General features: G+C 51.1%; 2 protein-coding genes across 2 annotated transcripts in view; one reads left to right on the forward strand and one right to left on the reverse strand.

The window, feature by feature from the left end:
* TMEM255B (transmembrane protein 255B) overlaps positions 1 to 8,965 on the forward strand; it is a 35,670-nt gene extending 26,705 nt beyond the window's left edge. The window contains exons 7-9 of the mRNA XM_019742041.2: positions 163 to 322; positions 4,075 to 4,218; positions 8,230 to 8,965. Of these exons, the coding sequence (XP_019597600.2) occupies positions 163 to 322; positions 4,075 to 4,218; positions 8,230 to 8,397 (472 nt within the window). The 3' untranslated portion in view covers positions 8,398 to 8,965. The remainder of the gene's footprint in view (positions 1 to 162; positions 323 to 4,074; positions 4,219 to 8,229) is intronic.
* Positions 8,966 to 17,027: 8,062 nt separating this feature from the next.
* GAS6 (growth arrest specific 6) overlaps positions 17,028 to 21,976 on the reverse strand; it is a 41,800-nt gene continuing 36,851 nt past the window's right edge. The window contains exons 13-15 of the mRNA XM_019742102.2: positions 20,385 to 20,557; positions 18,591 to 18,819; positions 17,028 to 17,584 (exon numbers count right to left, since the gene is read on the reverse strand). Of these exons, the coding sequence (XP_019597661.1) occupies positions 17,430 to 17,584; positions 18,591 to 18,819; positions 20,385 to 20,557 (557 nt within the window). The 3' untranslated portion in view covers positions 17,028 to 17,429. The remainder of the gene's footprint in view (positions 17,585 to 18,590; positions 18,820 to 20,384; positions 20,558 to 21,976) is intronic.

Consider the following 21,976-nt stretch of genomic DNA (forward strand, 5'->3'; position numbering starts at 1 on the left):
CAGGGCCTCAGGGTACAGCGGGGTGATGCCTCTTCCTGCCATAGCCAACAGGCCCCTCAGGGCCTTCGTGCAAAGACCGCAGCTTGTCTGGCTTCAGTGTATCTGGTGCCAGCCCTGCTCACCTCCTCACAGGTGACGTTGTTGTTCCCTCCCCATGTGCAGCACTGAGTACTCGCCCACGTACTACGAGTTTGTGGGTGTGAGCAGCTGTCGGGACGTGCTCCACCTCCACCGCCTGCTCTGGGCCTCCACCGTCCTGAACGTCCTGGGCCTGCTCCTGGGCATTGTCACAGCAGCCGTCCTGGGCGCTTTCAAGGACATGGTGAGTAGTGCCACTCGGGTGCGGAGCAGTGACAGCACTGCAGGCGGAGCAGGGCTTCGGGGCCCATGTTCTCTGAGGCAGGCAAGAGGGGTTTCATTATCCTCCTGCGCAAATGGGGAAACAGGCTCCTGAGAAGCATTATCACCATTATATGTGATAATGACAACAAGCCTTCACTGGTCATTTCTGGAAACAGGTCCTGTTCACACACTTTCCTCTCCTCCTCCCTCGGAGGCTTGTGCTCCACGATCCCATGTAGGAAATGGAAGTTCAGCTACAGAGAGGGAGGACCAGAACTTTACGCTCTGATGTGTCTGTCCTACCACTTCTCACCCCAACTGTACATGGAGCCTCTGATTTGGTAGATCTGGGGATGGGGGGCGGGGGTAGCTGGCGTCTGCATTTTCCTAACCTTGGAGGAGATTCTAATATGAGAACCCTGCAGAACAGGTGCTTTAGAGTTTGGGCCTCAAGTGTCAGCGGCTCCAGGAAGGGGCAGTGACCGCAGGGGCCGTGCGGTGAAGGCTGCTTTATCTGAGTCCTTCTGTGAGGCAGTGCCCTCAACATGGCTCTTTTCACAGGAAAACACCTCACAGATGGGGCTGGCCTGGGAAGAGCCCCCCTTCTGTTCTCTCCCTGTGGAACTGCTTTGTTCCACACTAGATCGGCTCACGCAGGGCACAGATAGTACATTTGCTGCAAGCCTCCTTCATCCACAGGGTGCTGCCACAGGCCAAGGGGCAACCCCGGGTGTCATCATCAGACATCAAGGCGGGCACAGGACAGCTCCGAGACAGGAGCCACCCACCCATTACCCGATTCTAGCTCGAAGGCCAGTCCTAACATATGCAGACAAGTCCCCTGTGGGCCAAACCCAAACCAGCCGTTGCAGCTAAAACTCTTCCTGAGTGATCTCTTGCTACCCAGCTACTCTGGAGACTTTGGTCATTGACCATTTTTAGTAGCTTAGTCTGGAGCCCTCCTGAGTTCTGTGATTGTCTTGAAGGTTTTGTTTCCCTAGATAAAACCTGAAATACCGTGGGAGATCCTGGTATGCCCTAGGAACCAAACCTTCTCCTGGCTGCCACCCTAGAAGGTGCAGATGGCCTCTCCAAGTTCAGACCTTGGTCACAAGATGTCCAAACTCATACAAGACAAGCATCCTTCAAGGATGAAAGTCGCCATCACCAGGCCTTCAGCAAAGTCTGCAGTGGGCGTTAACAGGTCTCCCAGGTCAGGCTGCCTGGGGTCCACAGAGGGCCCACGGGTGCCTTCTGTGAAAATCCTCAGTCTAGGGTCTTTTTCTGCTGTAGCCTGTTCATTTTGCTCTCTTGGCAGCTTTTCTAGGAGAAGAGCAAGGTTAGATTGGAGATTGGTTACCCAATGTGTCTAGTTAGAGTTCTGTTGTCCCTGCAGGTCTGGGTGAAGGTTGTTGGGACAGCAGTCAGCCCAGTGGGTTTTCCAGAAGGGGCTCTTTTGTTCATTAGAGTTTATAATAAAATTGCTGGGGAGTTCTATTGGGAACGTAGTGATGGCCCAGAAGAGCCACTGGTCATGCCAGACTAGAGTTGTGTCTAAACTCTGCTCTAGACAATTTTCTTTCTCAAAGCCAAAGCTCTGGGGTGTTGTAAGAAGCAAGAAAGGTGATCCCTTAAAATTTTACACCCACCAAGTAGATACTCCTATAAGTTTAATGGATTTTATAATTTAAAAATTTAAGAAATGAAGGCCCTTCATTAACCAGCTGAAAGCTGTGTGTGCCCTCTCGGCGTATGAGGGCTTCATATGCAGGCTGCCAGATGCTTGCCACGAGGTGGGTGCCATAGGGGTATCTCATGTACCCAGCAGGCGGGCTGTGAGGTGTCTCCAGGGTCTGCACAGAGTCTCCTGAGGCCGGTGTCTCGGTAACAAGGCAACATTTACATACACAGTCATTTAAACCCAGTTTAGTGAGGAAGGGTCTGCAATGAGCCTCAGGCACATTGAGAAATGCAGGTGGACAGTCCTGCTGGCTCCGCTGGGGTCTCCTCATGGTTACTCACATGGTCATGCTCAAGGGCAAGAAATGTGGACAAGCAGTCAGGACAAGACCAGGCAGATAGGGGCCAACGTCAGGCGGGGCTTTGCAGTGCCCCCCACAGACAGAGTGACTGTCGGTTCTCCAGACTGGAACAGCCCTGCCAAAATGTTTAGCTCCCTTATGGGAGACTCCCCACCCTGCTCCATCCTCCCCAAACCCTGAAATGGCACAAATGCTGAGCAAGGCCAGGCAGGCTTCTCTCCGGCCCACGAGGTCCTCTGTGACCCTCAGCCCTCAACCTTTACCACTCCTGCTTGGCTCAAGGCCCCAGGCCTCTAGCTGCAGCTGTTCCCTCCGGCCAGGATGCCCCCACAACCCCTCTGTGGGGCCCAGTTCCAGCTGTGCCAGGATAGCTGTTAGACCCTCCTGGCTCCCGCAGTAGGCTCTCAACAGTGTTTGTTCATGAATATGGCATCAAGGCAGCTGGGAGTGCGGGCCCTGCCCTGAGATTTCCGTCTGTCTCCCTGTTTTCGTGCTGCCCCATTCGCTTCTCTGAGTCTAACGCATGAAACAGATTCAACAGTGTGCAGCAGATTTGTGCTGAACTCCTGCTGCAAGAGCACAGGGCTGGGCCTGGCAGGAGAATAATAACTTATTGTTTAATCCATGCTCCTTCCCGGGGGATGCCTGCATTTTGGGGTGGGGGTGGTGGAGGGGGTGTTGGAGCTCGGGATGTGCAGAAGGTGGGCCCTGGGCGAGGTAGGGCAGTGAGAACCCAGGCACAGACCCTGATGTCTCCCCTCGGCTGTCAGGTGGCAAGCAGGCAGAGGCAGCTCTGGGTGAGTTCTCGGCTCCCACTGCCATCTCCTCCCGGCCTGTGCCCTCCCTGGCTGGTTAGCATTGCCCTGAAGTTCTGGGGCCTGCTTCCAGGTTACGGCCTTCCCTTCTCTCCCACCACCACTCCTCGGGACCTTCACTGGGTAGTGACGAGTTTTCAGAAAACCCACCTCTGCTGTCCCAGCTTCTCTCTGTCATGGCAGTGTCTGCCCTACAGGTGTCAGGTGGGGTCCAGGTTCTGTCCTCTTAGGGAGGGACACACTTCTGGTCTGGGAATCCCTTGAGCACCCCATGTGAGCAACTGGTCTCCCTCTGGGAGGGGTCCATCCTGTGGTCTGTCTTGTCTGGGGGATGAGAAGGTGGCTGGGAATCAGGCCCATATCCTCTTTTCGAGAATTATAGCCTCTAAGCGAGCTAACAAAGCACACGCGCTGAGGAGTTGGGAATACTTCGGTTTTATTTTCATTTCTGCAGAAGCCCCTGGGGAGGCACCTGTGGGAAGCACACATAGCTGAGCAGGTGTGAGAGCACGTGTGGTGTCAGTCCACCCGCGGTGGCTGAAGCTGCGGTGTTGGGAGGTGCCTCGAGAGGGACTGGTGGTTTCCTTGCTTTTTCAAAAAGCATCAGAGAGCCTGGGCCTAACCTGACATCAGGGTGGGCCTCTGGGACAAACAAAGAAAATAAAAAGCAAAAAGAAGCCCTGTTTTCAGATGTTTAGTTCTGCTCTGAGAACTATTGCTCTGAGGACTCAGCACCTCCCACTGGCAGATTCAGGAGAAGGATGGACTCCACCTTTTTGAAGGCTTGAGGACAGGTCTCCCCGGAGGGACAGCTCGAGACTGAGGGTGCCAGCCTTTGGGAGGGCCAGCTGACATGTCTCCATTCTCTGTGGCAGGTCCCTCTGTCCCAGCTGGCCTACGGGACGTCTGCGCCACCTCAGATCCTCTACAACCCTGCTCATCACATCCTGGCCTACGCGGGCTTTGGCCCGGCACCCGCAACCCTCCCCACCTGCTCGCCCTACCCTCTGCCTCTCCAGGTAGGCCAAGCGTCACCTGCCGAAGGCTGTGTGCTCACATCACGGGCAGCAGTCACGCAAGGCAGCACTGGTGGGATGGGACTCGGAGGGGGGCTTGGGTTGAGGAAAGAGAGGGTTGACCTAGCGCGTCCCCTCTCCTGATGTAGGTAATTGGTGGCGGAGCCTGCGTGGACTGGGAAGGGTGTTGGGGACCATCTGAGGGGAGATGTGCTGGGTCATTCTGTACATGGGCCTCTCACACAGATGCTCAATGGCCCCGTTTGGCATTTTGGGCATCCTTTGTTCCGCATGGCCTTAGCGACTCAGCCATTGGTGTCCTTTGGGCCTCTACCCGTTTCTAATCCATAATCTTGTCCAACAAAAGTTTGCTGCAAAATCCAGGCCAGAGTGACTGGAAACATAGCGCACGCGCCTGGATCCTGTCAACATACAAAGGTGTTGAGCTGGAGCCATATGCATTTGCCAGTACCCAACCACACGTGACCCCCAAAAGTGGCGATTTTGTGTTAACAGATTCACCTTGTATAATGCTATCGGTCTTGGGGGCTGTTGTAGGAAGACGGATATTTGGTGGGGCGAAACCTTGTTTAGAGGGCATTTGCTTTGTCCTTCCATTTCCATTCATGGTTTTGGCTTTTCCCTGTTTATATGCTAGGAAGCTTCTGTCTATGCCATGGTTTAAATAGACCCTGAAAATCTGTCCCCTTATGGACTCCAGACCAGGCGCCCTCAGCTGTGGCGCTGTGGATATGCGGGCCAGGGGCTCTGTAGGGTGGGGCTGCCCTGTGCGCTGTAGGATGTCAGGTGGTGTCCCTGGCCCTCACCCACCAGCTGCCAGTACAACCCTGTTGTGACAACCAACAAATGTATCCAGATGTTGCCCACTGTCTTCAGGGAGCAAAGGTGAGAACCACTGGTCCAGACAACTTAACTAGGCTTCCATTTTGGGATGGGGCAGCCAGATGGACTCAGTACACATTCTTGTGCCTTTGTTAATGGTTACACCAAGCACCAACAAGTTCTAGGAAGCGACAGTATTAAAATATGTGAGGAATTGTGTTTCTGTGCTTGGGCAGAGGGGGATGGCTGTGGATAAACAGGGGTGGGGTTGGGGGGGGGGGTCAGACCCTGATCATTTGTTATGAAGTCACACAGCTTCCTATGTCAATTGAAGGAACCAGCACCAGATAACTGGTCCTGCAGGGTGGGGCTCTTGATAAGTCTGGAGCCTGATTTGGGGGCGCTGGGCAGGCGCCCTGCTCTTGCAGGTATGACATGTTTCCTTAGGAGACAGAGGTGATCTTTGTAGGAGTGTAGGATGTGGGCAGATGGTCTTCCATCCGTAAAACATGGTGCTGATGAGTGGATTCTCTTTATTCCGGTATCATATTCCATCCTCGTTCACCTTCAGGGACCTCTGGCTCTTCACAAACAGCAGCTGCCCCCTCTTTACCTTCCGGGAGAGGCCTGTGCTTTCCTCCCAGTAGCCTCATCAGCTTTTATTGCCAGCTCATGTGGAGCATAACTACATATACATCAATAATCAGATTTTGAGGAGAGGACAAATCAATGAGGCTTCATGTGTTTCCTTAAGAGAAAAACACCAGAATTGATGCTTGTTTCTGCTGACCAACTGTGAGGGAAAGGGAATACTTTAAGTGTTCTGTTGAAGTCATTAGAAGCAGAAAAAATACTCCCACATAATAGCAGGGAGTGAGATAGCTGTTGGGGGCCTGTTCTGAGTAGTTGGCCAAGAGAAAAATCTTAAAGGGAATCCATCTTTCTTGCTTCCAACAGTTGTTTGGTCAGGAAAATCAGGGAAGAACTTGGCATTGATGAGTGTTTATGAACAAGGACATAAGCAGAAATTGAGTTCACATCCTGTAACTAACGGATTTCTCGTCCACTCCCCTGGTGGGGGTGCCTGTGTGGGCCGCAGAGCCTGTCCTGGAGAGGCCCTGCCTGTCAGGGTAATTTACTCTGGTATGTTACTCCATGCTTCATGGCGGTTTAATCCGTGATCCATGGTGGCTTATTGTGTGGTTCCTGATGCTTTACTCTGTGGTTCCTGGTGGTTTACTGTGTGGTTCCTGGTGGTTTATTCCGTGGTTCCTGGTGGTTACTCCGTGGTTTCTGGTGGTTTATTCCGTTGTTCCTGGTGGTTTACTCCGTGGTTCCTGGTGGTTTATTCCGTGGTTCCTGATGGTTACTCCGTGGTTCCTGGTGGTTTACTCCGTGGTTCCTGGTGGTTTACTCCGTGGTTCCTGGTGGTTTACTCCGTGGTTCCTGGTGGTTTACTCTGTGGTTCCTGGTGGTTTACTCCGTGGTTCCTGGTGGTTTACTGTGTGGTTCCTGGTGGTTTACTCCATGGTTCCTGGTGGTTTACTCCGTGGTTCCTGGTGGTTTACTCCGTGGTTCCTGGTGGTTTACTCCGTGGTTCCTGGTGGTTTACTCCGTGGTTCCTGGTGGTTTACGCTGTGGTTCCTGGTGGTTTACTCCGTGGTCTGGGGTTGTGTGTGCTGTGGTTCTCTCAGGTGTTCATTTCCAGTGAAGAACTGAGCAGACACATGCTTGGTAGGATCTGGGAGCTCCCAGCAGAAATGAGAGAACATTCTCTAGAGGTTTCCTTTGTCCCTGTGGTCAGAAGAACTGTAAGTTTGAGAAAAAGAAAGAAACAAAGGTGGGCGTGGGCCCTGGGCTGTCAGGTCCCGAGAGCCCAAGCCATCAACCCCGAGCGGAGTGACATTTTTGGCTTCTGTTACCGCTCCGGACGACATTCTCTTTTCAGAATCCTGAGGTCACAGTAGGGAAGTCTCCAGGAAGAGGCATGGCAAATAGGTTGGCCTCTTGGGGCCCCAGGCACCTGGCCACAGAGAGCAAAAGAATGAGACAGCACTGGCTGCAGATAAAGCCCTTAAATGCTCACCCTGTGTTATTTCACAGAAGGGAGTGTTTGCTTAATTTATTAAAATATTGGTTTAAGTAGGTGTTTTCAAGCCTTAGAACTTAAGGAAAAAAATTTAAGAGGTTTGTTGGCAGGTGGAAAAACTGGAAATTTTATTGATTTAACATCTGTGCCATGCCCCAAGATTTTCCTTCTCAGAACCACTTTGACTTGATTCTGTGTATTAGTCAGGATTCTCCAATGAAACAGAACCAACAGGATGGATGCACATATACAGACATAGACATAGGTATAAAAGAGATATATAGGTAGAGAAATAAAGAGAGAGAGTCCAAAACCTGCAGGGCAGGATGGCAGGCTGGAGACCCAGGAAAGAATGGATCTTGCTGTTTGAAGTCCAAAGGCAGAATCCCCTCTTGCCCAGGCACCTGTCTTTTCCTCTTGAGACCTTCAACTGATTGGATGAGGCCCACCGACATCATGGAAGGTGACCTGCTTTATTCAAAGTCGAATGAATTCAGTGTTAATCACATCTACCAAATACCTTCACAGCAACATCCAGACTGATGTTTGACCAAACATCTGGGCACCGAGGCCTGGCCAAGCTGGCACGTAAAATTAATGATCACACTATGTTGAAAATGCTGAGCTCTTGGTTTTTTTCCTTAAAGTACGAAGTATTGGGTGAACCCAGGGACTCCCAAATGAGCTGGCCAGCCTCCTCCTTGTATATGCCCACACTCCTGTGCATCCCGGTGTCAGGTAAAATGCCATCCCTTGGAAAGTCAAGACTCATGCACAGCAGGAGACTGGGGCTGGGAAATCTGAAGACTCCCACAGAGGGGTGTTTCCACAGACTGCTGTAGGAGCCCAGCTTGTGCAAAGGAGGCTCCAGCTGGGCAGGACGGGCCCTCCCTCCAGCTGCCCTGGGAATGTGCTCTGATCAGGGAGCCTTCTCACTAGAAGGGCCTTGCTTAGGTGGGTGACTCAGGTCTTGGGGGTAGCCTGAGCCCCAGGTGGGCCCTTTCAGGAGCTCTCCGCATGGACTGTGTGTATGTGGCAAGCCCTCTCCCCTGACTGAGGAAGCCTTTTCTGTTCAATTGCAGCCGTCCAGCAGCTTCCCAGCCTCGCCCTCCACGGACCTCTCTCTGTCCGAGGATGCACAGCCTCCGTCCCAGTCCAGCTCCAGCTTCGGGCTTCCGCCCAATGCCCCACCTCTCTATGCCCCAGCTCCTTTCCTCCCGGGGGAAAAGCCTCCCCCCTACGCACCATGACACAGAGGGGATAGATTTGAAAAATATTTTTTTTTCACTTGTTAAAAAAACAAAGCAGCATCTACAAAACCTGCTTCTGTGGCCAACCTCCTAGAGACATCAGGAGAATGTTCCAGAAGTCTGTATCCTCCTTTCCTCCCTGGGCACATCCATAGCAAGGAGAGGCCAGGACCAGGGGTAAGGACAGAGCTCCAGGTGACCGAGGCCTGGGCGACACCTCTGCTTGGCTCCTCACCCAGCATTTCAACCAGACACCAAATGGAGCTAAAATATCTACCTGTAGCCTCCTTGCTCTGGTGTCCTGTCATTGCTTACAAAAAACCAAGTTTCATTTCCTCCTAGTTAGTTATTAGTATTATCATTTTGCAAAGGGAATATGACCAGGGGTATCCACTGGTAAGGATCATTTTTAAAGGAAATGTGTTGAATGTTTATATATTTATGTGTGTCCCCAAGAAGGGGTAGGGTCTCCACCCTCAGTGCTGTGTTCTCCTGGCATTTATTTGCTCAGAACAAAAAGACGCTCTGGCTCAAATATAAAATGCTGCTTCTAAGGCCTGCGAGCTAACTGCGGTCTGTGTGTGTGTGTTGTCTTTTCCAAATCCGCCATCACACCTGGAGAGGGGTTGCTACCTGAGGCTATGTGTTCCCTATTTAAGGCATCTTGGCTTCCAGCTGTCGTCCTTCATGAAGTGTTCTGGAGGCCACGTGGTGTGCTCCGTAGGACACCCGTGAGGTTGCCGCTAAGAGTCAGTCTCTGCTCTAAGTAGCCACTGGAGTGGACAGCTTCTCAGGCCTTTCAGCCCAAGCCTGGGGTGCAGCTCTGCCTATTACAGACCAGTAGCTATTGAACGAGGGCCCCATATGTGCCCACCTGAGACAGTAGGTGAGCACAGACCTTGTAGATGATCAGATCTGTGTTGAGTGACAGACCAGTGCCCTAGATAACAGTTCTAGATCACTGAGGAAAAGAGATAGGAAGGAGGAGAAGGGGAAGGAGGAAAGAGGGAGGGAAAGGAGCTTTTTTTAAGACACAGTCTCCTGCTCCCCCTGCTGGCTGTGAATACAGTTCTGTCTAACAGACAAAAGATTCTCAGCCCCGTATAGAAATATCTCACATTCAATTTTCTGAGCACATAGAGTTTCTTCTAAAAAAGGCAAACACACATGTGCAAATAAGGAAGCGACACACGTGGAATATAGCAAACGCAGGGTGAGGCAGGCCCCAGGAGTCTGGCTAATTGATCTTGAAGAGGCTATTGATTAAGGACCCGGAAGCAAAAGGCCTGGTCACCAGGGTGGTGAGCTGTCTTGAGTTAGTATGACTACTCTGCTGTTACATTTAGACTCTCGTGCCCAAGTTTTTCCAGGATAAGCTGATCTGATCGTGGCCCAGCACAGCCTGGCCTCGGCAGGACCAGGACGTAGTCCCCCACTTCCTAGCTGCAAAGACAGGAGGTGCCCACCCTCTGGGTTTTTAAATGGGAAAGAAGGCATTTGTCATTAAGAGGAAAGATCCTTTTATTAGTTGAGACTGTGGAGAGTAGGAAATGTGGCCACATGAAGACTAACTCAATGTCAGAGCTCAGAAGTGGGCCATCTGATTAGGGATCTGGGGAGTGGAAACTAGAATGGGGGCCTCTAGGCACGAAGCGCTGACCTGGCCTCTGTCTGAATATTAGTAATAATAATAAGCTGGCAGAGCTGCCATGCTACCCCCCCCCCCATGTGGCTGACACATCTGGGGTCACACAGCAAGTACATCAAAGAGCAACACTCCTCTGTCTGGAGTTTAAGAACCAACACTATTCAACCAAATCAGGAGGTCTTTGCAATCTAAGATGTTGAATCTTTGGTAGGTTCCTTGTTCCAAGAGCACCTGAACAGGGGAGAAAGGTTGGCTGCATGAATCCCAAGCACGTTCAGAGCACCTGCGGGGCCTGAAAGGGATAGAGGCCCATCCCCCTGAGGACTGGGGATCGGGCCTCATCAGGGTGCCCTGGGTGCTAACAGCAGAGAAGCCAAATTGCAGATCTGGCAGCAAGTTTGTGCCAACTGGACCCAGGCCACCAATCCCCGGAAGGCAGCTGGGTGCCAGAGAACACAGGGACAACCTTCGACCTCCATACATGACCCAGGGTGAGAGACATATGCAGTGGCGTCAGTATTTCCCCAGGCTATTCACACCAGTGTTACCAAACCCACTTCTGTCTGCCCTGCGAACTGTTTTAATCTAGACTAGAGCCAAGACTGATAAAAAATATTAAGCTCCAAGGCCAACAATTTTGCTCTTGCCCACAAAAATGTCTTTATCCCTTGCCCAACCACAAAGAATGTGAATAAATTCCACTTCCAGCCTGGAGGTGGCTCCCACACTGCCCTCCAATCCCAGCCAGTCCCTAGGACACCTCCCCCACCCCCTGCACACTGCATGTACCCACACCTGGTCCCCAGTCCCTAGGACACCTCCCCCACCCCCTGCACACTGCATGTACCCACACCTGGCCCCCCAGACCTCAGGGACAGCTCCTCTACTCCTGGCACACAGCACCTGGCCATACCCAGACTCCATTGTACTCTGGGTACCATCCCTGGGGGGCAGGGACCATCTCTGCCAAAATCTTTGCCTCACAGGGATGGACCCTGGCCTGGCTCTGCCTGAGTCTTGAGGCTCAACAGGACCCACAGCTCTGATGGGCGCGCACACACACACACACACACCCCACCCCCACCCCACCCCCCGGGGTGGGTCTTCTGCTGAGTGTGCCCTGCCTTATTCCTGATTGCAGACTGCAGTACACACTCAGGGAACCTGGGCTGGAGGCTACTGATGGGTACAAGGTTCCCTTGTGGTGTGATGGAAATGTTCTGGAACTAGGTAGTGGTGATGGTTGCACAACCTTGTGACTTAGCTAAAACCCACCAAATTTTATACTCTTAAAGGGTGAATATTATGGTGTGTGAATTGTATCTCAGTGCAAAAGGGGTGTGACAGGAATGCATGTAAAGCATTTAGAGCAGTGGCAGGGTATAGCACATGCTCAGCTAACAAGATAGTTACCATCATTGTCACCATAAAAAATGACCCTTAGTCCGGTCTTGAGCAGCCTGTGGTCACCCAACACTGCCCTGCCCTCCGTACTCCTGCCCTGTCCCAAACTTCTGCAGCCAGACTCTGCCACTGCTGGTAGTGGGGATGCAAACACAAAGGTGGCGGGGCAGAGATGCCCTCTGAATTTTAGGGGAAATGCTGGACCAATCTGTTCTGACTCACGGGAGAAAAAAGTCCAGGGGGCCGAGTTCTCACTCAATTAGTGACTTTTTAGGTGGCAACAGTTATATATGTATTTCCCTTTCCCATTTTCTAAAACTTTTTAATTGATGAATCAACATTGTCACATCGTTATCACCCAAAGTCCATCGTTTACATTAGGGTTCATTCTTGGTGTTGTACACTCTGTGGGTTTCGACAAATGTAGAACGACACGTATATTGTGGTGTCATACAGAGTAGTTCCACTGCCCTTAAAATCCTTTGTGCTCCTGCTATTCATGCCCCCTCCACCTCCTGACAACCACTGATCTTTGTAGTGTCTCTATAGTTTTGTCTTTTCCAGAATGACATATAGTTAGAAATCATACAGTGTGTAGCCTTTTCACATTGGCTTCTTTTTTTTCTTAAAGATTTCATTGGGGAAGGGGAACAGGACTTGATTGGGGAACAGTGTGTACTTCCAGGACTTTTTTTTCCCAAATCAAGTTGTTGTCCTTTCAATCTTAGTTGTGGCAGGCGCAGCTCAGCTCCAGGTCCAGTTGCCGTTACTAGTTGCCGTTACTAGTTGCCGGGGGCAGAGCCCACCATCCCTTGCAGGAGTTGAACCGGCAACCTTGTGGTTGAGAGCCCACTGGCCCATGTGGGAATCGAACTGGCAGCCCCTGGAGTTAGGAGCTCGGAGCTCCAACCGCCTGAGCCACCGGGCCGGCCCCCACATTGGCTTCTTTGACTTAGTTATATGCATCCAAGATTCCGCGAGTCTTTTCATGGCTTGATAGCTCATTTAATTTTAGTACTAATAATATTCCATTGTCTGGATGGACCACAGTTTATTTATCCATCACCTACTGAAAAACATCTTGGTTGCTTCCAAGTTTGGACAGTTATGAATAAAGCTACTATAAACATCTATGTGCAGGTTTATGTGGACATAATTTTTCAACTCCTTTGGGTAAACACTAAGGAGCACGATTACTGGATCATATGGTAAGAGTATGTTTAGTTTTGCCAGGAACCACCAAACTGTCCTCCAAAGTGGCTGTTCCTTTGTGTAGCCCCATCCACACTGAATGAGGTTCCTGCTGCTCCACTTCCTCAGCAGCATTTGGTGGTGTCGGTGTTCTGGATTTTGGTCATTACAGTGTTTAGTGGTATCTCCGTATTGTTTTAATTTGCATTTCCCTGATGACTTATGATTCAGAGCATCTTTTTATATGCTTATTTGTCATCTGCAATATCTTCTTTGGTGAGGTATCTGGTAAAATCTTTGGCCCATTTTTTAATTGGGTTGTTTGCTTTCTTATTTTTGAGTTTTAAGTTCTTTGTACGGTTTAGATAACAGTCCTTTATCAGATGTGTGTTTTGCAAATATTTCCTCCCAGTCTGTGGCTTATCTTTTCATTCCCGTGACAGTGTCTTTTTCAGAGCAGCAGTTTTAACTTTAACGAAGCCCAGCTCATCGAGTCTTTCTTTCATGGATTGTGCCTGTGATGTACCTAAAAAGTCATCGCCACATCCAAGGTCATGTAGATTTTTCTTATATGCTGTCTTCTAGGAGTTTTATTGGTTTGGTGCTTTATATTTAGGTCTGTGATCCATTTTGAGTTAATTTTTATGAAAGGTATAAGGTCTGAGTCTAGATTCATTTTTTGCATGTGGATATCCAGTTGTTCTGGCACCGTTTATTGAAAAGACTGTCTTTGCTCTATTGTGTTGCCTTTGCTCCTTTGTCAAAGAGCAGTTGACTGTATTTACGTGGGTCTATTCTGAACTTTCTATTCTTGATCTGTTTGTTTACTCTTTTGTCAATACCAGGCTGTATTGATTACTGTAGCTTTATAATAAGTCGTGAAGTCAGGTAGCATCCTCCACTTTGTTCTTCTTGAAGTTCTCAATTTTAATATAGCCCATTTTAAAATCTTTTGTCATTAGAACATTTTGTTTTATTTAAGAAATATTTCTCTACCCTATGTTATGAAAACATTCTTGTATCATGGGGGTCAGCAAACTTTTTCTGTAAAGGGCTAGATAGTATTTTAGGTTTTTTTGAGGACCGGTAGGTGTGTAGGAACTACTCAACTCTGCCATTTTACTATAAAAGAAGCTGTAGACAATAGTAAATTAATGGGTGTGACTGTGTCCAATAAAACTTTATTAGCAAAAACAAAGCTAGATCACACAGGGCCCACAAGCTATAGTTATACATTATCTTCTAAATGCTTTATAGATTACTTTTAGGCTTATACTCTGCCTAATATGTACTCTGCCTGGAGCTAACTTTCTGCCTTATATGAGGTAGGGGTCAAATTTCCTTTTTTTTTTTTTTTTTAATGCAGTGATGATTTTGAGCCCAGGGGACATCTGACAATGTCTGGAGACATTTTTAATTGTTATAAGTGCATGTGTGTGTTGGGTGGGTATGGTGTACTATTGGCATCTAATGAGTAGATGGCAGGAATGCTACTAAGTGACCTAAATGCACAGAATAGCCCTCCACACAAAAAAGAATTCTCAATCAATAGTGTCCTAAACACACACACAAAGAACAACAACAACAAATTATTATAGCTCTTCTATTAGAAAAAAATCTCTGAAATCAACTCAGACCATAAATATGTCAACAGCATAATCCAGTTCATACTCCATCCACGTCCTCCCAGCTCCTCCTCCATTGAGCAGACTCAGAAGACATGGAACTCCCATCTGTCACAGCCTCCTCTGCAGCCCAGCCCTGCCCAGCCTGGGTAGCAGCGAGGACACCAACCTGGCTGGCACAGCTGGGAAATGTATCGCAGCATTTGGCTCTGTACTTGCTAGAAGCTTTTTCTTGGCAATAGTTAGAATAACCTCTGGCACCCAAGTGGAAGTCTAAGGAAACCACACCAGGAAACAGATGTGTGCCTAGTTCTCCCTGGACAGGAGATGAACCAAGGTGGTAAGAAAGCCCTTAAGATGCTGGGCTCCGATATGTGTGTCTGTGAGGCTTACCGACTGTTCAGCCCAGAGCTCAGCATGTGTCCTCCCTGCTTTTGGCCGTCCTGGCCTTCTCGAGAGGCTTGAGGCTGGCTGGAGGAGACTTTTGATGGCCAGGGGAGCATTCCACAAGAACATTCCAGAGCCGCCTCCACAGTGAACAAAACTCAGAGAGCACTGCGGGAAACGCTGCAGTGACAGGGTGAGAAACAGATCAGGCCCCCACACTGGCTTTGGGTTCCTGCAGCTGTAGGAGGCCAGCTTCGTGGGCAGCAAGGTGGCACTGTGCTTCCCACGCTTCTCAAAGCTGTGCTCAGCCGGCTGGAGGTGCAGGGAGGGACGGGCATCAGAGTTGGGGTAAGACCTCCTGCTCATTGAGCAGAGGGCATCCCTGCCTGGATCCTCCTGCTCAACACCAGGGTTTCCAGGAACTGGGCCGTCAGGCCCCACATGGATGGCCTGACGTTACGTCAGACAGCTCTGAGCCCCGACCTGACCAGCCCAGCCAACCAGGCCACTTGCCTGTCCCAGAGCCAGCACAAGGAGCCTGAGTTTGGGGTCCACTTACAGTGTGAGCTGGTGCACGTGTCCACCTCTGTCACAGACCAAGAGTGGGAAAACCCAAGAGGCTGGGTGAGGACTGTCCTTCTACACAGGACCTTGGCTAGCGATGGATGTTTCATGAGGACATGTGGTTGGAGCGACTCAGAGGCTGCCTGACATGCGCTCTCCAAACGTCTTATTTCTCTTGTGCTGATGTGGAAAATTACCTGAAGAACCGCTTAGACTAGTTTTCTGAAGTCCCGAGTCAACAGGACTTCCATCCAGATGTTGCCAAAGGTTTAGAAAGAACAACAGGAAGGACGCAGCCAGCATAGCCTGTTGGAGCTGTGCTATGCCCCATGGTGTGCTGGGCAGAGGGGGTGTCCTGACACACACATGGGATTGCGGGGTGGGCTGGGGAGCAAAGGAGTGTGTTCAGGGCAGTAGGAGCCCCAAACATATTGGTGAATGCACCCGCAGTAGGGCTCACCCCAGTTACTCTGGCTAGCCCTGCTGTGACTTAGGGGGCCTGACCACCTCCGCCTTCTGTTTATTCATCTTTGTATCTTCACACCTGTTTATTCATCTGAAGTGAGCTTGGCCGGGGGTGCGGGGATCCCTCCTGATGGGTGTCTGTGATTTCCAGCTTCTCCCAGTATCGTGGGAACCTCCATCCCTTCAAGGGTGTGCCATCCACCAGGTAAAGAGGGACAATGTCTCCTCCCACCTGGTGCATTTGGAGTCATTCCACCTCAGCAACAGCCAGGCAGGGGCCTCTGGTACGGTCCTCGAGGCCATGCCCCTTTTCTAGAAATCTAGAGGGGAATTTCTCTTTCTCCAGTGGTGCCACGGCCCACTTTGCTTTTCATGTGCGCCTCATGTAGCTGTGGGTAGATTCTTCAGGCTTTTACCTTCCCTTCCAAACCCTGCTCATCTCCGGTTCAAGTTGTGACTTATACACTCACGTTCAGCAGCCAGGAGGACGTGAAGACACCCAAACCCAGACTGCCTGATTCTGTGCTTAGTTAACGAGGCTTTTAGGAATGAACTCCATGATGAGAAATGACAGGGCTACGGGACACTTCACTGCCTCCTGAGGAATAAGATCTGAAAAGTAAACACATCGGAAACTTGCTCGACTGCCTCAGAAGAATCTGTCTTGCAGGAACTATTCAGTCATCAGATACAACCCCCACCAGAGGCGGGAAACGTCTCTGGGACCCTCTGCTTGAAAGCCTGCTGCAATGGCCCCACCGGCTGTGGGCACACGCCCCGTCCCCAGCAGTCACATCAGGCACAGAATGGATGTGTCCCACGGTAGCTTCCGACCTCGTCTTGGTATCCCCCTGAGGACCACAAGCCTCTGTGACTTTTGCCGCCTGTCAGTGTCTACTCTACAGAGGATGGTCTACTCTACCACCCGTCAGGTACAGACCAGGAGCCTGGCACAGTGAGAGCTGCAAGTAGAACCAGGTCTCCTGATGCCAGCGCACTTGACACCAGACCAAGTGCCATGTCAGCTCTGCTCACAGCCTCTCCGAGAAAAGGTGAAGCTGAGAGGTGAAGGGGTTTGTCCAGAGAGAAATGAGCAGGTACTGACCCTGCGCTCTTTCATTTACCCACCGCTGTTGCCCTGCTCTAGAGGGCCTCTTCCTGAGTAAAGTGGGCTTATCTCTTTTACAGACTGGCCAGCTCTGCGCAGGGTCAGCATTAGCAAAAGTCACGGTCGTGTACAAGGCCTCCCGAGGCTGCCGACCAACGGCACCAAGGCTTTCTTCTGTCCTTTTACTCCAAGCTGCTGAGTGCTAAAGATGCAAGCAGCAGAGCCTGCCCACACAGAGTTAAAAAGGTTTCTGTAAATATTTTATTTTTCCATAGTTTTAGGTCAGAAAGAAGCATGTGGTAATAAAAATAACAGAATTATTTTCCTGGGTCCGCTCTGGCATGTGCAGACCTCCTGCCTCCACCCTCCTGTTGGCTCCTTGGAGCCCAGCTTCACGCAGGACGCTTTGGAGGGGTGGGGGGAGTGCTTCTGGGTCGTTAACATTAGTCCTCTCCACTATTTACACATATATTACAAGGCAAAGAAAAGATCTCGAAGGAAACTCAGCTCGCGCGCAGTCAGTGTTTTGGGGAGCTGCTCACATAAGGCGAGCTGGGGTGGCTGATGCCTTCCCTTCCCTGTTTTGAAAAGAAAGCGTGAGGAGTGCTTTGTGGCTTCTCATCCTGCAGCAGTGGTCAGTCTAGGGGCCGGCCTGCCCGACACGGGGGCAGGAGTGTGATGTGATGTCGCTGTGTTTGTGAGAGGCCTCGTCCAGGTCCAGCGCCTTCTGGTTGACCTCCAGCGTCATGCAACCGTGGTAGAAGGCCGTGACTGGTGCGGAGGCCACCGGCACATCTGGGCAGCAGGGAAAGAACAAACACCGTCTTAGAAGGCTCAGCTCCCTGCACTCTGCGTCCCCCGCTGCGGTGCCCACACCGAGCCCTGGGCTTGCTACCCAAGGGCACTGTTTCCTTTCCTTCCAGGATATTGCCATCCCAGCTTGGCTACAGGCCCGCAGGCAAGCACTAAACATCTGCCCATCAGGCTTTGGCAAGACACCATCCTCCCCTTTAACCCTCCAGGACATACACACAGATAGTCAAATCAGTTAAATAAATATTATCTTCTTGGCCCAAATGAATCATTCATGCTGCAGGGCTTGCCGGCCCTCTCTCACCCTCTTCAAAGCTTTGTTTATTAGAACTAAATGGAGTTTGTGTCTGGTAGCCAAGACAGAAATCTTGCTATCTGCAGCAAGTGAAAACCTGCGCTGAGCAATGGACGCAAACAGCCTGGCTTACATAAGCAGCCGGCTTCCGTCTGCCTTTTTACCACTTTGTCCTGATCGCTCGGCTCATGGCCAGAGGCAACATGGGAAAGCACACTCCATCTGCTCAGTCTGTAGGAGGCAGCCATTCGCTGGCCCTTCCTGGACACAGGCAGGGCTGCTGGCTACTGCCACAGCAGCTGGACACCTGGTTTCAGGGAGAAGGCAAGCCTGGGGCACTGGGGCATGGCCCTTGGTCAGCTGACCCAGCCCACGGGCCTTGGCCAGAGTCACTGTGTGATGCATGCTAGGTAGTTGCTCCCGGAGGACGCAGGGAGGCAGGGCCGGTTCAGGCCAACGCTTGTCTCCAGTGATCATGTTCTCAGACTCACCGATAAGCTGCTAAGCTGGCATTGAAAATGAAGGCATCACAATACCAGCCAATAAACCTATCTGTATTTTCTCTTCCTTTAAAACAGAAAGTCCATCTCAGTACAGAAATGCCTAGGTTTAGTTTGGGGTGAGCGAGTTGGGGGATGGTCAGCACAGCTGGTGCCTCTACCCTCTGAGTGTGTAGCCCACAGGGAGCCCTACCTGGCAGCCCCCCGACGTAGGTAAGCACAGAGCCCTGCAGGTGCCTCCCGAGGATGGCCAGACTCTCCTGTAGCTCCGCAGGGCTCACTTCGCTCTGTCCCTTGGTGCCATCGACTGCCAGGGTGGCCCCGCCCTTCTTCACAGAGATGGTCACCACATGCTCCTGGCCGTCACAGACCTTGATCTCCATCAGGGCCAGGGCGACGTTCTCTACGGCCAAGACGACCAGCTGTAGGGGAGAAGCACACCTAAGCATGCAGGGGTGGGGGCTGCGCAGCCCCAAAACTTGGACCCTTTCATGTCCTGTCCTGGGCTAGAGGACTTCGGGTCTCCCCCACACTCCGAGCCCGCCTTGGGGCGAGGGTCTCCTACTGCCAGGAAGTGTGCCAGGGCTCAGGAGGCCAGATTGTGTGCTCCTCAGCTTGCTGGTGTGGGACTAATTTTCTACATGTGTGAAGCAAGGGAGCCAGCTAAGAGGCCTCCAGGGCCCCCTCCACCATGTCAGAGGATGAACAGATAAAGCAACACCAGCTCAGCTCAGGCCGGGAGTCAGCAGGGGAACCACATATTCCAGTCATACAGACGGATGTGCACTGGCCGAAACAGAAACTGACTAGAAGCCATTAGTGTGCCTGTGACCAGGAACACAAGACATGGACACTTTCCCACATGAAACTGCCACATGAAGCCACTGCCACAGAGCAGCAAGGGAGGGTAGCAGACAAACCTCCCAGCAGGCTGCTGGGCCCTGCAGCCCAGGGCGCTCCTGCTGGGCAGAACACACTCCAACAACACAGCACAGAAACACACTCTATAACATGGGCCAGCATCACACTCCGATGTCAGAGCAGAAACAACATGATGAACTCGGGCCAGAAACACGCTTGGAGAACCCACAACAGAAACTTGACAGCACAGCCACTGTCCTCTCCTCCGTCGCTCTCCCTGCCTGGGTGGTCACCAGAGGTTTTCATTCCAAATGCTGGGGACTGAAGTGAAGACGGCCCTAGACAGTGTGTGGCCCGTGCCTCGGTGGTGGAGTGGGTCTGGGTGCCACCTGAATCTGTTATTGCCTCGTCCTGCTTAACAGAGGAGCTCAATCGCCTTTGAGGGCAGGGTGAATTGGAGACTGTGTACCCCGCTGGGTCAGCTATGCTTTCCCACTTTAGACAGAGGCGAAAGAATACAAAACCTATTTCTAGAGACTCTTAGCTGTTCTCTGAGAAAACAGCAAGCCCAAGACCAGAGGTAGCTGATTAGCGTCAGGAGGCAGTAGGGAGTGGTGGGGACGGCGTTAAAGTGGACAGGGCAGGCCATGTGTAGGGGGCGGCTGGATGCAGCGCTTTGCCTCTGCCACCCTCTGAGGGTCCAGGCTGTGTTTGCACATCTGACTTTTCAAGAGAAATGGGAAAACTCAGTTTGTTAGTGAAAGCATCTGACTTAAACATAAGCAACTAATTCAAATTGTTCTAAACCGAAGAGCTGGCCAACCATATAGGTGGCACGGTCACCCCCTTTTACAGCTGGCTCGCAGGCCCCTGGCCTCCCCAGCCCACAGTGGCTTTGACGTAGAGTTCACCTGACCTAGTGTCAGGTGATTCATGTCAACAATGCTCCAAGCCAAGTGTGGCTGGTTCAGTTCTGGTGAAGGTGGGAACAGAACTTCCAGAGGCAGGGAATAGGTGACCTGACCCCAAGAAAAGTAGTTGGCGCCCCAAGGGTGGATAGCCCCGATGGTTGTTTGCTGAATGCTGGGGCAGCCCTTCTACCCTTGAGGCAGCACACAAGTGGTACCTGCTTTTTGAGCTTCTTGGTAGAGTGGTAGTCGACCAGGGCGAGGGAGAGGGCGACGGTGTGGTTGTCCCCCACCAGTGCGAACAGCACCCCCGTGTCGGTGGCGGGGCGGATCTGAGCCATGACCTCTATTTCCCAGGTTGTTTCAGTCCCGACGTCCGGAGACATTCGTGCTGCGATGAAGGCGGCGCATCAGGAAGCAATACAAACGAGGGAAAGATGAGAGTGAGCAAAACTGTACCAGCGACAGCTCCCTGCCCTGCCCTCGGCGGCACACATGCTGGCCTGGCTGCAGAAGCATGTAGGAAGCAGTATAACTCAGTGCTGAACTTTGAAGAAGCCATCGCTGTTCGAGCCAACAGCCCATAGCCGGGAAGTGACAAGACAACCAGGCACTTGATTCAGGCTCCAGCCAGAGTCTAACAGTACTGGGGCCAGTAGAGGATGGCTGCTTCCTTCCTGGCCATGCCAGTGCCCTGAACACCGCTTCCAGGCACTACCAGACCAGCCATTCAGACCTGCTGGAGCCGCAGGTACAGGTGTGCTACGTGGGCCGTGCACGTCCATCTCCCCGGGCTCCTTCACCTCCTCTCTTGCAGGATTCAGTTCTTTCCATAGAACGTGTTGGAGCTTTACAGTTCAATCCCACTGCATCTCACCTATGACTTTCAGGCAGTTCTACCAGGTTGGAAGTACTTTGGAGCATTTAAAATGCAATGCAAATGGAAACTGCCACGAGCACCATTCTAACAGACTACATATAATTTTATATTCTGAATTGCAACTTTTTTACTATTCTAATGCCTCAGTGGAGTGACTATTCATATGATATAGCATATCTAATGCATCTAAATTAAATATGTACATACTATCTATATATATATATCTTACATAAACAGTTCCAAAAAATACCTTTTGGTAGAAAGGGCTGGATCTTGGTTCTCCAAGGGCAAATCCCACCCCGAGTTCCCGCCCTATGTTTGAATCATCTGCTGATGAAGAAGCCAGAAGAAAACCTCCACCCTCTTGGGTTTTAAGTGTTTCTACCTCGCAAGAGCTTCAAAGTCCTGATGAAGAAGTGTGTGTAGGCAGAATGACATTGACGCAATGTCTGCACATATTCGAGCTCAGGCTGATGTTAGTGTGAAGGCTGTGTCATCACCCAGGTTTCCGTCTCTCCCCCCCTGGACTGTGAGCTCCTCGAATTACATGTGGGTCCTCGTCCCTCAGTGGCGTCCATTATAGTCAGTTCTTAGTAATTGTTCATTGAATTGAATGCACATAGAATTGGGAAAAAATAACCAAACACACACACACACACACACACACACACACACACACAACATTTTCCTCTGTTAACAAGTTTTCCCTTTACTTGTGAAGGGAGAAATGTTCTCTGGGAAGTGTCCCTGCTGATGGGATTTAGGCACATGGCTGGTTGTCAGCGCATTTTTAAAGGCACCAGCACCTCAGCTCTCCTTGGGAAATTTTCTCAGACACAGCGTGGGATTTACCACACACTCACTCCCGCCCAGGGCTTCTCAGCCCTTGAGACCCAGTACGTCCAAACCAGTTTTGAACTGCTGCAGAGG

This window comes from Rhinolophus sinicus, linkage group LG04, assembly GCF_036562045.2.
Source record: "Rhinolophus sinicus isolate RSC01 linkage group LG04, ASM3656204v1, whole genome shotgun sequence".
Taxonomy (NCBI): domain Eukaryota; kingdom Metazoa; phylum Chordata; class Mammalia; order Chiroptera; family Rhinolophidae; genus Rhinolophus; species Rhinolophus sinicus.